The 16840-nt window shown below is 41.4% G+C and overlaps 1 protein-coding gene across 1 annotated transcript in view; it reads right to left on the bottom strand.

Moving 5' to 3' along the window:
• Nucleotides 1-13722: 13722 nt before the first annotated feature.
• baz1b (bromodomain adjacent to zinc finger domain, 1B) overlaps nt 13723-16840 on the bottom strand; it is a 21633-nt gene continuing 18515 nt past the window's right edge. Inside the window, exons 17-19 of the mRNA XM_017701964.2 lie at nt 16700-16840; nt 16240-16346; nt 13723-15104 (exon numbers count right to left, since the gene is read on the bottom strand). The exon at nt 16700-16840 is cut by the window's right edge and continues 38 nt beyond it. Coding sequence (XP_017557453.1) covers nt 14420-15104; nt 16240-16346; nt 16700-16840 — 933 coding nt within the window. The 3' untranslated portion in view covers nt 13723-14419. The remainder of the gene's footprint in view (nt 15105-16239; nt 16347-16699) is intronic.

Below are 16840 nucleotides of genomic sequence, written 5' to 3'. Positions count from 1 at the left end.
TTTTCTTTAACCGTGGTAATGAATTTCATAACTGAGAAGTTAGAAACCCATGTTAGAGAAAGATGTGAGAGAGAGAGAGAGAGAGAGAGAGAGAGGGAGTGAGAGAAAGAGAGGTGGAGAAAATAGGGAAAGTACAAGAGCCGGTGAGAAAAAGAAAAAGAGCAATATAAAAAAGATACAGAGAGAGGGTGATAGAAAAGAAAGAAAAAACAGAAACAGACAAAGAGAATGAGAGAGAAAAAGACAGAGAGAGAGATGAGATATACACAGAGAGATACACAGATAGTGAGAGGAGATAGAGAGAGAGAGAGAGAGAGAGAGAGAGAGAGAGAGAGAGAGAGAGAGAGAGATGGGATAGAGGGAGCAAGAGAGAGAGAATGAGAGAGAGAGAGAGAGAGACAGACAGAGAGAGGGAGAGAGAGAGAGAGAGAGAGAAGGAGAGGGGAGAGAGAGAGGGAGTGAGAGAGAGAGAGAGAGAGACAGAGAGAGAGGGGAGAGAGAGAGAGAGAGAGAAGGAGAGGGGAGAGAGAGAGAGAGAGAGAGAGAGAGAGAGGGAGAGGGGAGAAAGAGACAGAGAGAGAGAGAGAGAGAGAGAAGGAGAGGGGAGAAAGAGACAGAGAGAGAGAGAGAGAGAGAGAGAGAGAGGGAGAGAGAGAGAGAGAGACAGAGAGAGAGAGGGGAGAGAGAGAGAGAGAAAGAAAGAGAGAGAGAGACAGACAGAGAGAGGGAGAGAGAGACAGAGAGAAGGAGAGGGGAGAGAGAGAGAGAGGGAGAGAGAGAGAGAGAGACAGAGAGAGAGAGACAGAGAGAGTGAGACAGAGAGAGAGAGAGAGAGACAGAGAGAGTGAGAGAGAGAGGGAGAGGAGGGAGAGAGGGGAGAGAGAGAGGGGGGGGGGTAACTGAACTCCGTCTGAGTATTTTGCCGGGTTGCCGCTAATCCATCAGATCGGAGTAGAGGGAGATTCCCTTACGGAGCCGAAACCGTGCTTGGATATTTATTCTCACACCAGAACAAACATCTGCCCCCAGAGGCCCACTGCCCACACCTCCGCAGCGCGTATGAAAGTGAGAGCACGTGTAAGTGTCTTGTTTTGAGATGAATGGGTGGGGGTGTGGTGGGGGGTGCGGTGGGGGGCTGGACAGATCTAAATTTATTTAGGGGTGTTAGTTTTTAATTAACAGACCTGCTCTAGTTTCTCTTGTCCAGAGCAGGTTTATGAGTACAGTATACACACTGCCCAGGACTTCTGCTCACACTTCCCTTCCTTTCACTTACATTATCTTATATCTAATAACCTCAGAAATACATCCTGTTCTTAAAGGCTGTTTTGGCTGGAAATGAAATAAGAGAAGAGGTGGTCTCTGACTTTTGCACAGTACTGACCGTATTTTAAGCTAGACACGACAAAGTTATCCAATATTTAATTAAATATTGTCAAATTTCTGAGAAAACTATTCAAAGATAATACAATATAATGTAATATTCTGTCTTGAAACTTGATCACCACTTTCAAATACATTTTTAATATTAAAATGTTTTAATATTAAGAGTTTTCATTTTTTAGTTATTTTGAAATGGTCTACAGGTCAGTTCATCATTCAGAACTCATCTGAATTTCTTATTTGCTTCTTAGTTAATTATTAGCTCACTAATTATTTCAGACCTGTGAAGTTAAAGAAGATCAGCATACTAGAATCAGTTAATACTTTCATCTACAACCAAATTAATACTATTAAAAACACTGATTCTTTTTGAAGATCTGTGTGTGCATGTGTGGTTCTGAGTGGCACCATACACTCACAGCAGAGAGAGAGAGAGACAGAGCAAGAGAGGAAGAAAGAGAAGAGAGAGAGGGAGAAAGAGAGACTAAGAGAGAGGGAGAGAGAAAAAAGAGAGAGAGGGAGGGACATGTGCTGTTTTGATGGGTCTGGGGCAACATACACAAACAGTAGAGGCGCTGAGTGTGCGAACAGCTCCTCTCCTCCTCTCTCTCTCACTCCTCCATCTCAGTTTGTTTTGCCTTCCTCGGCTGTGCAGAACACCTTGGAGCTCACCACAGAAAGCTTATTGTGTCGCCCTTCCTTCTCTCGCCACACCCACCTACAAATAAATCAGTGAGAAATCAGAACCTACTGCATAAACATATCCCATAACACACCGCGTTAATTAAGCCCCCATTTATCAAATACATAAATCAGTCTTTATTATATCACTCCTTAAAGTCACTCATATCACAGTTCACAAAAGCATGATTAAATTAATCGGGTATTAAAGGTCCCATTTCATGGGAAAACAAATTTTTCTCGATTTTATAATCATTAAAGTTTGCTGTACTTTATAAACATTGCTAAAGTTTCAAAATGTACCATTCACTCTCCAGTCCATGCAGCCAACACATGGAAACTAAGCTGATTTGAATTCGCTGTTTTTATGATGTCACAAAAACCAACATACATATATCCATTTATTCAGCCAATAGCAGTCTAATCCTGCTCATTAACGCTGAAGTTACAAGGAGGCTTTCAGCCTGAACTGCTTTTTGAATGAGACACAACACAGGGCAGCCAATAGTCTTAAAGGCACAGTAACCAAGGCAGCCTGTTTGATTCTACAGGATAAGAGGTTGGAAAATGGTAATGTAAAAAATGACTTATGACTATTTTTGGTACACAAAGCCACATACATGTTTATAAGTGAATATTCATTAAAAAATACCCAAAAAAGTGGGATCTGGGCCCTTTAATTAAGTTCAAGTTCAACAGTGCTTTATTAGCATGAATGTAATAAAATACACTATTGCCAAAGCAGTTAATAAGAAGCACATAGACATACCTATCTCTTGATGAATGCATTTACATGCACTCTGTAATCCAATCATAATCAGATTTCTGCAGTTGTCCGATTATTCAAGTGGTCATGTAAACAGCACACTCCAATCTAGAAATCCGATTAAGAAATCGGATAAGAGGCTGGAGTTTTGCTCAATAACTGGATTTCTCCACACTCTCTGATTTCGCCTGTGACCGGAAAGACACAGCAAACCACTTCTGGAGCGACGCTGAAAATGCTGGATTTAAATATTCTTTATTTTCAAGATGTATATTCATATTTTCTATTGAAGTTGTGCGATTTTATTTATACAAAAGTTAGTCTTTCACAAACACTATCACTCCGCTGAGATGCCGTTGCTAAGCAACAACATTGGCAGCTGTAGGAGACGCTCAAGCCATTTGAAAGTTTTTACTTCTTTCTTTACCACAAACAGAAAATGGATACTTTTAAGATCGACAGCTGATTTGGTCAGACTCTGAAGATGAGACGATGCTAAATTCCTAAACTGTCATCACTACTGAGCAGCTTTTCAGTCGGCAGCTGTGGCAGAAGAACAGTTACACAACCTGGTATCAGCCAGAGATTAACCCAATACCATTCACCAAACGTGTCATCTGATCTTCTGAGTCTGACCAAATCGGACTGAGCCATGAAACTGCCGCAATAAAAACAAAAAAGTTGTTCAGTGGTGATGACAATTTGGGAATTTAGTGTAAGGAACTGGAGAACGAACTTCCGGCTGTGCAGCGAGTGGGCGGAGCTCATTACTGTGATGTAGCAACAAGCTGCTTGTTAAGGAGCTATAATTTGGCAGAAGGAACTGAACATTAAAACATATTAAACGCCACGTTCACAGCCCAGTTTATTAATGTCTCACTTTATTTATTTAACTGTTGTATAAAAGCCATAGAACACTCGAGGCTGTGTGTTATCACCAATAACATCACGGCTGTGATGATCTACAGCGTCCAAATCACAGCCGTGGTGTTATTTCGAGATGAAACATACCTTCTGTGCTCTATAAGTAAAATGCTGCAGCATAAAGTTTGAGTTACATTTACGTCATTTCTTCTTCTGTGAATTTATTGGCCAGTTGCAAAGCAGAAATCTGATTACTGTCTGACTCGTGTAGACCTGGAGTTTCCCCATTATCTGATTACTCAAGTGCATGTAAACGTGTTAATCAGATTATCATCAGATTGCGATTATCGGATTATTAGGTGCATGTAAACCCTCCAGGACCACACTCAATGGTAGCATGTTAAAATGAGCAGATGTTTAGATTTTATATGAATTGTTATATGAAATGTTTAGATTTGTTTAATTTATGCATTCTTGTATTGCAAATATGTAAATCTAAAGTAGGCCTAAATATGATTCATTACATGACTTACTATGTAACAACATAACCGCTTTTAAATAGTGCAGCAAATAGCCTAATATCCTTATTAGCAAATAAATTTTCAGTGGGTTAATAAGCTGTTATATAAAATTATGCTGAAGGTATTTTGCTTTACAGATCAATTCACTGTATCCTTCCTCATTTCTTTTTCTATTTAGAGCCTCTGAGTTTAAATAATAAATGTTCTTTAAACAGTGCAGCAATTCAGGGGCCCATACATCACCACCTTGCATGCTATTCAACCTTGGGGAACTGGAAGTGACGGCTTTTTCCATGCTGTCTCCTGAATGTATGAAATTTATGACTCAGTGGTGTGGGAACTGTGGTTGGAACAACTCAGGTATGTTCGCAAGGCCTGCACGATGCCAGCTCCGGCTCTGAATCAGCCCCTTCAGGTGTAGCGTCCACTGCTGTCTGCAGGAAGGTCAAAGTGCCTCAGGAAAGCTGCCAGGCTATGCCATCTTAGTGCAAGCGATAGCGGCACATTCCCAGCGTTTTTATGAGGACGAGGCCTGTGAGTGGTGCCTTATGGTATGTTAAGTTGTGACCAGGGATTTGTTTCTGGGGCAGATACGGTTAGTAATGTTCAAGAAATGAGGTAAGCAGAGGCTAGAGTTACATCTGGACGTGGGAATTTCAGTGGGCATACCGAAGTCTGAAATAAAGAGCAAGAAGTAGAAGAAAAGACCTGGTAGCCAGGTGTCTCAATGTCGTGTCTAGGGCAGTTGTTCCCAAACCCGGTCCTTGAGGGTATTTTAGTGCTTTTCTTGCACTAACAAACTTACTTCAACTTAGGAATTGCTTGTTAATTACTTGATTAGCTAGATTTAGAGCAGGGCAAGGTTGCTCCAGAACCAAAGGTGCCAAAAAGTGTTTCTATTGGAGCAATGCTATTAGAATAACCAATTTATAGACCTCTTTAATGGAGAGTAAGTTTAAGAACCATATTTGTAAATGACAAGAAGCCTTTAAAGCTTTTTATATGGTTTCCAATGTTTAAAATTGAGTTTTAATAGTAAAGATATGCCATGGTATTTATCAAAAAGTGCTTATCAGTGTAGATGGTCAAGTTATGATGTCGTGCTTGTAACAACAGAAGAACCCCTTTGGTGTTATATAGAACCCTTTTCGAAAAAAGGTTCTATGTAGAACCAGATACAGCAAATCTGCAAAGACCCCTTAATCATGCAAATGTGTTCATAGTTCTATATAGAACCAGTTTCTTTGCTAAAGAACCCTTGTGGAACCATCTTTTCAAAGTGTGCACTTGATGGGAGTTTTAGCTGGGAGAGAGAGCACTCACTTTATATGAGTGAAAGGAATGCAAGCAGACATATTTTTGACTCTGGCGGATTTGATGGTCATCCCCAACAAAAAAGTCCGGCCCAATTCAAATATTTTTGAAGTCCCGCCCAATTCAAATAACTTTGGTCATTTTCCCACTCAAACACACCTACTACATTTGGTACCTAAGTGCTTGGATTAATCAGCATAAGAGTTTTCGAAAGTGAAAATCACTAAACCAGGGTAGTGAAAAGGGAAAATGCCTAAACTTGGCATTCCGGCCTAAAACTAGCATTTCATATATTGTCATGTAATGTCCTTTAGCCCAGCATTGCATCCCCCAACCCCACCTGATTAAAAAATCCACTGAAGTACCACTCACAGAGAGGTCAATATATACGGACGTGATATTCCTAACAGTGATGTTGGTTGTCAGGCTAAGTCTCATAGAACTGGAAGTTTTTCCAAGACTGGAAGTTTTTTTCAAGATTGAGCCCACCTTAAAATACATCTCAGAAACTCCAAAAAAATGTATTTACATTTTTTATTTCGTTTGTCTCGTAAACTACAAGAAAACACATCAACACAACTCACACGTAAGTCACATTCTATTCTATCACACTCTGAACGAGCTTGCTCGGAAAAAAATCTCAAATGACAAAAAAATTGTACATCTTTTACGCAGTGAGAGAAAAGACTAAGGCTAAGATTCCACAAGCTGACACGTTCCACTTTGTCCAACATTGATATGCCATAATTTAAATGAAGGGAACATCGCCAAATTCTCAGATTACACTCTCAGAAAAAAGACACCGCGCAAAATCCTCAAGGGTCCATCCCAGTACCTTTAGTCAGGGACCATAACTGAACCATAATCCACTGAAATGATATTTTCTAAGCTGTACTGACTCCACACACCCCATCTCGTCTCCAGGCTTTTTATTCTACTGTTCTGTTTTAAAACATTCGGTTATGAAAAGGCACAAGCACGATCTTTTAACCTGGAAAAACTTATTCACAATCAGAACTTAAAACCACTGTTGTACCTTTGAGGGAACATTTACATTGTTTGTTGCTTGATGAACGAAAAATGTACCTGAACAGAACCTTCATTTCTAACAGTATAGATTGCTGGCGAGATGCTCTGTACAATAGGGCTTAACTTACAAGTGAAGTGGACAGGCCAGACTGTGCAAGGCTCCAGCAGCCATGCCCTGGTCGTGTTGTCCTGTCTGTCGCTGAACTACAGAGGCCACCAGACCTGGCTGGATATAATTACCTCCACATCTGTAATGGATTAAGGCCCCCATCTGCACACACAGTGCCTGCCATTCAAAGGGTCCTTTATGGGCCTGTCAGCTTCTTACTGTTCCCTATTAGAGCGAGTGTGAGTAGTATTACTCAAACCTATTTACGCTCATGCAAGTGCACTCTGGACACATGAGGCCTGCGGCACTCATGTGCATGCAAAGTTGTAATTATGCACAGAAACACCTGCATTACCACATACTACCACATGCAAAGTCCGTACCTTAATATAACACACAGACATTGCTCGTTCTCTTCTGTACAAACCCACATGGAGAAGCTTCTCAGTTACACAGGCTTATACCTCTGTAAGAAACCCTCCCTGTTCCTGTAGCTCCTGCTGGGCAGCTGCTTCTGCCCATATTTTTAATGGCTCAAAAAGACAGAGTGAGTGTGTCTGAATGGAGAGTTCCTGTCTATGGTCACAAACTTTGATGTCTTCATTCTTTATGCGCTGTTCACATTCATTCCCTACGCACGAGATGACCAGAGAACATTCCAGATAAAACACCATCTCCGGATGTGTGGCATCACCATGGCAGAGGAAAGAAATTCTTTCTTAAGACTGTCTCAGAGAAATAAAGCAGATCTCAGTATTATATTAATGAAGGATCACTGATTTCTGAACTGTTTCTCCAGAACCTCCTCAGGAGAAAAGTGGAGATTAACATCAGCGTTTCACCGTGAGATGTTCTGATGAAGATGGAGAAAAGCCTGAGTTCTCCTTCTGCACTGATGGACTGCTGAGAGAGTTCCGTGATCTAGAACAATAACACTGATGTGGTGGTGGTGTGTTACTGTGTGTTACACTGGTATGAGTGGATCAGACACAGCAATGCTGCTGGAGTTTTTAAACACTGTGTCCACTTACGGTCCACTCTATTAGACACTCCTACCTTGTAGATGTAAAGTCAGTGTCAATAGCTCATCTACTGCTGCACAGTTTGGTCATCCTCTAATCCTTCCTTCTGTATCAGTGGTCAGAGGACGCTGCCCTCAGGACGCTGTTGGCTGGATATTTTTGATTGGTGGACTATTCTCAGTCCAGCAGTGACACTGAGCTGTTCAAAACTCCAACAGCATTGCTGTGTCTGATCCACTCAGACCAGCACAACACACACTAAAACAGCACCACCACATCAGTGTTACTGCAGAGAATGATCCACTACCTAAATAGTACCTGCTCTGTAAGGGTCCACAGGAGTCTTGACCATTGAAGAACAGGGTAAAAAGGGGCAAACAAAGTATCAGAGAAACAGATGGACTACAGTCTGTAACTGTAAAACTACAAAGTGCACCTATACAGTAAGTGGAGCTGATAAAATGGACAATGAGGTGGTCATAATGTTATGCCTGATCGGTGTATGCTCCGTTATAGAATACTAAATAACACGGCGACATATTGAACTCTAGTTTTAGGCAGGAATGCCTGTTTAAAGCCTAATAACCTGGGATTTACAAGTTCACTATATAGGCAGAAATATTGGGACATACCTAATTATTGAGTTCAAGTGTTTCAGCAACACCCACTGGGGGTATAAAATCAAACACATAGCTATGCAGTCTCTACACAAACACTGGCAGTAGAGGGTCATACTGATGAACTCAGTGACTTTAAACATGACACTGTCATAGGATGCCACCTCTGCCACATGTCAGTTTGTGAAATTTCTGTCCTGCTAGATCTGCCCCAGACAACTGTAAGTGTTATCACAGTGAAATTGAAGCATCTAGGAACAACAACAGGTCGGCCATGAAGCACAAACTCACAGAGTGGGGTCGCCAAGTGTTGAAGCACACAGTCTCTATCCTCTGTTGAATCTCTCACTGAAGAGTTCCAAACTGTCTCTGAAAGCAACATCAGTGAAAGAACTGCATGTTAGGAGCTTCATAAAGTGGGTTTCCATGGCTGAGCAGCTCCACACAAGCCTAAGATCAAAATGTACAATGCCAAAATGGCATCTTGTAGAAAGCCTTCCCAGCCAGGGGTGGGGAGCTGCAAAGGGGGACCAACTCAATATTATTGCCTATGGATTTAGAACAGAACACCATAAAAACCCCTGTGGGTACATGTAGGTGTCCCAATAATTTTGTCCATATAATGCATACTGCAAGCATTTATGTAACTGACTGTTATGTGTTCTTGGTACATTTTCTGAGGAAAAACTCAAACACATTTTCTGATTTCATAATGAATTAATAAGTAAGTGTTTTTGATTCTTTGATTCTGGGTACTAGAGATTGTCAACTTGGGAGCATGTAAATATCTCACCAGTCCAGAGCTGAATCACATTCATCGTTCACACGCACGTCTTCAGAATGATTGACAGGGCATGTGCGCAGGCCTCGAATGAAGAAGTGCTGTAATCCCAGACGATCTTCATCCTGTAGAAAAGCAGTATTTGTGCGCTGTATTAGATTATATGAAATGGTAAATAATGTTGAGAACATCAGTCAAACATCCCTAGTTTGTCTTCCAAACTCAAGGAGTGGGCAAAAATGAAATTCTATTGTGTTAAAAAATTGGTAGATTTAAATGATTTGTGGTAGATTGGTAGATTTAAAGCATTAGCATAATAATAATAATAACAATAATAATAATAATTCATTTTAACATAATTACCCCCATACTTCAAATGTAGTCAGACAAAACCAGTTTGAATTGTTGTGTGAACTGCTCTTTGTGTCCATTTTCATGAAAAGGTGGCTTGCTGTGCAAAATGAAAATAAAAACTAATTGTAATGTAAATCATTTAAAACTTATTTTTCATTGAAAGTAGCACAAAGACAACACATCACATGTTGAAACTGAGAAATTTTATTGTTTTTGAAAAATATTTGCACATTTTGAATTTGATGCCAACAACACATTCCAAAAAAGTTGGGACGAGGGCAACAGAAGACTGGTAAAGTTGTGCAATGCTTAAAAAAACACCTGGTGGTTGATTGGCAACAGGTCAGTAACATGATTGGGTATAAAAGAGCATCTCAGAGAGTCTTTAAGAAGCAAAGATGAGGAGGGGTTCACCACTCTGTGTAAGACTGCCGATCAAATAGTGCAACAATTCAAGAACTTTTCTCAACTGCTTTTCATCGTCTACAGCACATAATAACATTAAAAGATTCAGAGAATCTGGAGAAATCTCTGTATGTAAGGGACAAGGCCAAAAGCCAGTATTTGCTGGCCATGATCTTTGGACTCTCAGGCAGCACTGCATTCACTGAAATCACTACACGGGCTCAGAAACACGTCTCAAATACACTGTCTGTGTAAATGGTTCGTCACTGCATCCAGAAATGCAGGTTAAAAGTCTAAAACACAAAGAAGAAACCAGATATGAACAGGATCCAGAAATGCTGCCTCCTTCTCTGGGTCTGAGCTCATTTAAAATGGACTGAGGGGAAGTGGAAAAGTGTCCTGTGGTGTGACGAATCAGCATCAAAGCCAGTATTCATGATGGTGTGGGGGGGGCATTAGTGCACATGGCATGGCTGACGTGCACATCTGTAAAGGCACCATTACTGCTGTGTAACATACATGTTTCAGCAACATATGCTGCCATCCAGACGACGTCTTTTTCAGAGAAGGCCTGGATTATTTCAGCAAGACAATGTCAAACCACATTCAGCCTGTATTACAGCAGCGATGCTCCGTGCCTGCAGTCCAGACCTGACATCACTGATAACATTTGGCGCATTATGAAACAAAGAACATGACAAAGAAGACCCTGAACTGATGAACAGCTGAAATCCTGTATCAAACAAGAAAGAGGAAACAATTATTTTTTAAAACTACAGCAGTGTCTCCTCAGTTCCCAAACGCTAAGTGTTGTTAAAAGAAGAGGTGATAAAACCCAGTGCTAAACATGACCCTGTCCCAACTTTTTTGGAATGTGTTGTTGGCATCAAAATCAAAATTGACATATTTTACAAAAAACAATATTTCTCAGTTTCAACATTTGATTTATCTTTGTTGTATTTTCCTATAAAAATATGGTTTACATGATTTGCACATCATTGCATTCTATTTTTATTTACATTTTGCACAGTATGGCAACTTTTTTGGAAATAGGGTTGTAGATAATAGCATGTAATAGCATCAGAAACCACATTAGCAAGTGTATTTGAGAAAACCTAAGAATTCAACCTATTTAGAAGTGAGTGTGTGAAGATTAAGGCATGCAGTTTGCACAGTGCTAATTGGTGGGGCCATTGGTGCCAGTGCTGAACTAAAGAAGCAAACTATGGACGCCAAATATATTTGAGACAAGGGAAAATTGTTATTTTTAACTATTATTTTTTGACAAACCATCACGTCACACTTCACCCCCCTCTTTGGTTCTTCTGTTTCCTCCTTACAGGATCCCACTTTTTCTTCCACCCATCTACCTCAACAATCAGGCTTTTTCTCTCTACTCCATCAGTGCAGGCCTTCCCCTCCGCTTACAACTTTGTGAGGCCGCCCTTCATCCATCCTCCACAGAAGGTCCCCTTGTTCCCCACGTCTCGCCTTTCAGGCTCCCCTCTCCCGCTCCCTCAGTGGAAAGTGTTGGGGGCCAGGCAGGCTGGACCGGGAGGCGCGAGGAACGATAATTACCTGGTGCCACCTGAGAGCTCCAAGCAAAACACCAGCGCCTGTAATTAAAAGAATGAAAGGAGCATGTCTCTTTCTCTACGCTCAAGATCAGGGGCCCGGTTCGTTTGGACGCAAGGGGCAGTGCAGGGGGAGTACAAATGGTCAAGACTGAAATAAGCATCTTTCAGCGGGACGAGAAATGGGGAAAATCTCATCTGCTTGTTATGACTGCCACGCTTTCACACCTCTAGCGTGACCCAAAAGCGGCTGCCAACATACACTCTCACTTTGGCCGAGACCCCACTTTCATAACACGCTCCACCAATTGCTTTTATAGCACAGGCGCAAGACAAGTTGGAGGCTCCGAAAGGAAAGACCAAGACAAACTTTGAACACTGTTCAAGGTTTTATTAAAAAGTAAAGAAAAAAAAATGTATAACACAAAAATCAAGCTCAGGTTCCCTATGCCGTCCCCTACCCCTCCCCACTGATATACTACAAGGTTTTACAACTGGCAGTGCTGGACCGAGGTGGGCTAGGGGCACCTTTCCAAAATGAAATCATACAAAAACAATGTTCTTCAGTTACATTTTCTTAAAAGGGGAGGAATCCCGATCATGACCGTTCGTGTTGCATGTACTCTATAAATATGTATGGAAACATGGATATGAAAGGAAAACACAAGTGCTCTTCTCTTTCTCTCTAGAACCTTGCACCTGTATGGCATCTCGGCTGGTTTCAGTCTTGAGTTCAGCCTAAAAACTAAAGCCATCCTTTAAACAGAGATCATTAACAGCGTCAACATGGGCAGGTGGAACCAAAAGTGGACCAGAAGGAAAAAGAAACAAGAAACAAAGAAAACTGCTATGACACAATAGCCAGGTTTCTCAAAGCCTAATTAATCTGCCAATCTAAAATCAGACTCCTCCTCCTCGTTTACACTGATCTTAATCACAAGACAATTCCTTTAGAAGCAGCCAGTTTTGCTACCACCACCCCTTGGGTCACATACATCACACACCTCAGGCTGAGAGTTGTTGTAGTTCTAGAAGCAGCTTTTCATCTTCACATACTGATCAATATTTATCAATATCAACAAACGGATTGGCTACAGCTGATCCTAGATCAGCGCTCGGGTTCTAGGAGATTCATTAAACCACGGCTGGCTCGGCCTAAGCCGGTTTTGAAACTTCTGAGAAGCGTTAAAAGTTTGGTGAGAGCGGTTTCGTTCGCCGATTTTAATCTGTTCAAGCAGCATTCACCAAAAACAGTGGGTCTGTACATCTGTACAAAGCCTTTTCTCATCCAGCTGTTCAGCAAAATATGCACAGAAATGAATCACTTATCCAATTATCAGTCTGATTCTGAGGCATCCAGCAACTTATCAAAGTTTTGTATATACAGACCCATATAAACAAAAACAGGACTGGTCCACTCTGATGGACAGGACAAACCAAGCCTTACGTTATTAAATACATGTTTACGATACATAAACAGGGACTAAATGAAGCTTCATATTCACACGCAAAGAGCAGCTGTCATTGGACATGCTAGCAACGCATGAACGCAATGGTAGACTGCCATCTGCAGGTCAGCACGGATAATGGCAAGTGACCAAATTATTCTTAGGATTTCAAATATGTAGGGACCACTTTAGGGTCTGATTAATTATCCCTGACCCCTCAATCTGGAGAGCTTGCTCCAATCTTAATCAAATGAATTAAATAAAGCTCATATTCCACTAAATCAGCACCTGAACTAATGTTCGCCAGAGGCAGCATACCCAGGAAAAGGGGTCAAGAAGCCCTGAAAGAGTTGAAACGGCTAACAAGGGACTTTAAAATGATCATATCACTCAGTCGACATTACTGACACTTCAAGACACTGACCATCCTGCACACTTCCAATTGAGTGGGTACATTTTTCCACTAAACTTTATTGTAAAAGTAAAAACAAACAAAAAAAATGAACAGACTGTTGTGGCATATTTTATACAAAAAAAAAAAAAAAAAAAAAAAAAAAAAAAAAAAAAAAAAAAAAAAAAAAAAAAACCTACTGAGAAAAATTCTGGTCAGTTTAATCCTGAAGAGTTTAGAAGGAAATCCAACTGCAGAGACTGAAGCTGGGGTGCACCAATACAATAAAGGGCTTAATTAAAAATAATCGATTGGTACTCAGCACCAACATGATCATTTCTGTTCTAGAGGCTTTTAAAATTTGTACCTGTGGTTCAAATTGTGTCATAGCCACTAATCGTAGTCAGTGCAGAGCATAATCACACTCATGTTTAAAGAAATTATCCAAATGCAGCAGACATGATTTCAGCTGGATCAAAAATGCTTTATTCATTCATATTTGTACTCTGAAAAGTGAAAATCACAAGATCACAAAAGAAAAATATTTTGGTGCTGGTTCTCCATGATAGTACAAAGTAGTATCGGTGCACCACAAAGACAGCTGGAGTTTCAATTCTAGAGCATCTTTAAAAAAAAAAAAAAAAAAGATCATCCAGATTGCTCCAGAATATTCAGTCACTGCTGACTGTTTAATTAGCCGCCCTGCCTGACATTCTGATATCTACAAAATGAGACACAGACAGGTGGTGACGTGCACCGAACGCCAAAAGCTTTTTTTTTCTCTCCATGAAAGTGTTTTAAGGTCAAATTTTAAATGAAAACATCTTAAGCGCTCAGAGACATCATCTCATCAGAGATCATAAATTTCCTGGCTAAAAAAAACAAACAAACAAACAGTCACCAGTTATAAACGACTTACAAATATAAATCAGTTTTCTTTTGTTTTTGTCAATATGAACATAAAACATCAAAAAAGGTGTGATATACCAGGAGGGGGAAAAAACAAACACTACACAAGACGACTGGGGGGGAGGGCATTCTGATACTCAAAAGATGTAATGAGGGTCCATTTTGCCTTTTGGAATCAAGGGAGGTAGGAGAGAAGAGGGAGTAAGAATCTGTTGTACGAAAAACACAAAAAGCACCCTGCACTTTGCACTTTATCGTGAACGTTTTTGCCTCTTGGAATGTCGCTGGCCGGCCGAGTCCTCGTCGCTGCTGACCTCTGCGTCGTCCACCACCCTCCTCCCTGAACGCCTCAAGCCAGTTCTCCTGTTTTCCCTCTCACTGTCGCTGTCCTCTTCCCGGTAATCCTTGCGGTTCAACGTGGCCCCTGTCCGCTTGCTCTTCCTCTTGCTCGTCTCTTCATCCTCATCTTCGCTCTCGCTCTCCAGCCGTTTGCGCGTTCTGCTGCTGTGCTTCGCCGACCGGCCGCTGCTGCTCTCGTCCTGGCCTTTTGACACTGCTTTGCCCTGCTTACCGTTCTGCATCTTCCTCCCTCCTTTATCGTCTTCCTCATCGTCGTCATCCTCATCCTCCTCGTCATCCCTCTCTTGGTGTGTGGCTGTGCGTTTGCGGGCTCTGCGGCGCATGTAGCTGGCCCCTGGCAGAATCTTGTGCAGCAGCTCGGTGAAGGTCTGCTCCGTCCGGTTCATGAACTGCAGTACGCTGCTGCCTGGCTGGTTGTACTCCTCGGCATTCGAGAACACCAGCTTGATATCCTCGATGAAGTCATGCGTGCTACGATACTGCGAGGACTTGAACTTGCTCTGCATGGTGCTGAAGTCCATGGGAGTGCTGATTATGTCATGATAGTCTTCGGCCTCCTCTGCAGACACTGGCTCCCTGGATGGGAAAGGAGAGCAGAGTTAGAGAAATGCTAGTCTTATGAGAGAATTTTTTTAGTGTTTCTTACAGAACCAGGTACAAATCACAGAGGAAATCCTGCAAATATTAACAATACAACAGTAAAACATTCGAAAAGAATGAAGGCATTCAGAGCAACTGATCAGGTGAACACCACACAAACTTTCATAGGTCTGATTCACAGATACTGCGTTTGAGCAGCGCGAGCGACACGCAAAGTCTTGTTTATCATTGCAGTGAACCTGATGACCACGACTGCCGTGTAGAGGATAATGTTTTTGATTAGCCTGTCAGATATTGGATGTGCTCGGGACTACGCAGGCAGAAGCGGGTCAAATCATTTTGGTTGCAGGTGGAAGTGGGAGAAATTGTGATTTTCTGCGGGAGATGGATGAAATCTCGCAGAGGTGGGACTGTCAGATATCGGATGTGCACAGGACTGCACGGGCAGGAATTACTGCAATTTTCTGCAGGAATGGGACTGAAAAGAAAAAAGAAAGAAAAAAGAAAAAAGAAAAAAAAAAGTCTCACGCAGGCCTCTAGTCCAAGTGGCCACTGACCACCTACTTCAACAAAAAGGGCCAATAAAAACAGACCGACACTAAAAAAAATTGAAGACGTATGGGTCACGATTACTAGCTACTATATGCTTTGGAGCATGGGTGTTCAACGTCTGTCCTTGAGGCTCAGTGCCCAGCACAGTTTGGTAACTGTCCTGCTCAAAAACACCTAGTAGACTGCTTTAGAAAGACTGTCAAATTACAAAGACATTATTCTATGAACTCTCTTCAATCTAAAGTTTAAATCGTAAGAAGATCCTATTGTTGCCACACTGCTTTCACACAGTAGAGCAGGAAACTACTTGGGAAAAGCTTGTTTCTCTTAAACTGATTTTTAAAAAAAGTGCATAAAACTGAGTTAACAAGGCAGTCACTGAGAAAGTGACAAAATCTCCATCTATACATGCAATAAATATTAGATTGTCTGCAAACTTCTATAGCTAAATCTAGTGGCCGAGACTACACAGATGCACACGAGTGTTGCAAAGCTATCCATCGGAGGATTTACATTGTATGTGTCTTGCAGTAGAGAGAGAGACTGTGTGTACAATTACCTGAACGGCCAGCTGTAACGGAACTTCATCAGTTTCTGAAGGATCTCTTCACACTTCTCAAGCTCCTGTGCTTGTTTGTTCGGTCCTGATCTGGAGCTCTGACGCACCTACAGAAAAATTGGGCCACATTCAAAGAAGTCCCAGCAATACTTAAGACAGAAGGTACTCAAATCAAAGCAGATCTCGAATCTCTTATTATATACTTACACAGAAATGACCTCCATCTCATCTCTCATATATACTTATACAGAAGCTGCCGCCCCCCCCATCTCAAATCTCTCATTACATTCTTATACAGAAGCTACCTCCAACTCAAATCCTGTATCATGAAACACCACAAAATCTCAAAACAACATGGATAAATCTTATTTGACTGAGCAATGACTGATTTACAAAAAAAACCCCACAAAAACAAACACAAAACAAACACTGAACCCAGACACACAGAGGGTTTCCTCACCAGTTCTTCGATATCTGCAGGGTTGCTTGGAGCTGACCGTGATTTGGGAGCAGTTTTAGGTGCTGGTTTTGGGGCAGTTTTAGCTACTGATTTAGACGTAGGTTTGGCACTCTGAGGAGAGCTTTTCTTGGACGCTGACTT

The sequence above is a fragment of the Pygocentrus nattereri genome, chromosome 7 (genome assembly GCF_015220715.1).
Source record: "Pygocentrus nattereri isolate fPygNat1 chromosome 7, fPygNat1.pri, whole genome shotgun sequence".
Lineage (NCBI taxonomy): Eukaryota > Metazoa > Chordata > Actinopteri > Characiformes > Serrasalmidae > Pygocentrus > Pygocentrus nattereri.
The sequence above is the reverse complement of the archived record's forward strand: the minus strand, read 5'-3'. Positions and strand labels throughout refer to the sequence as shown.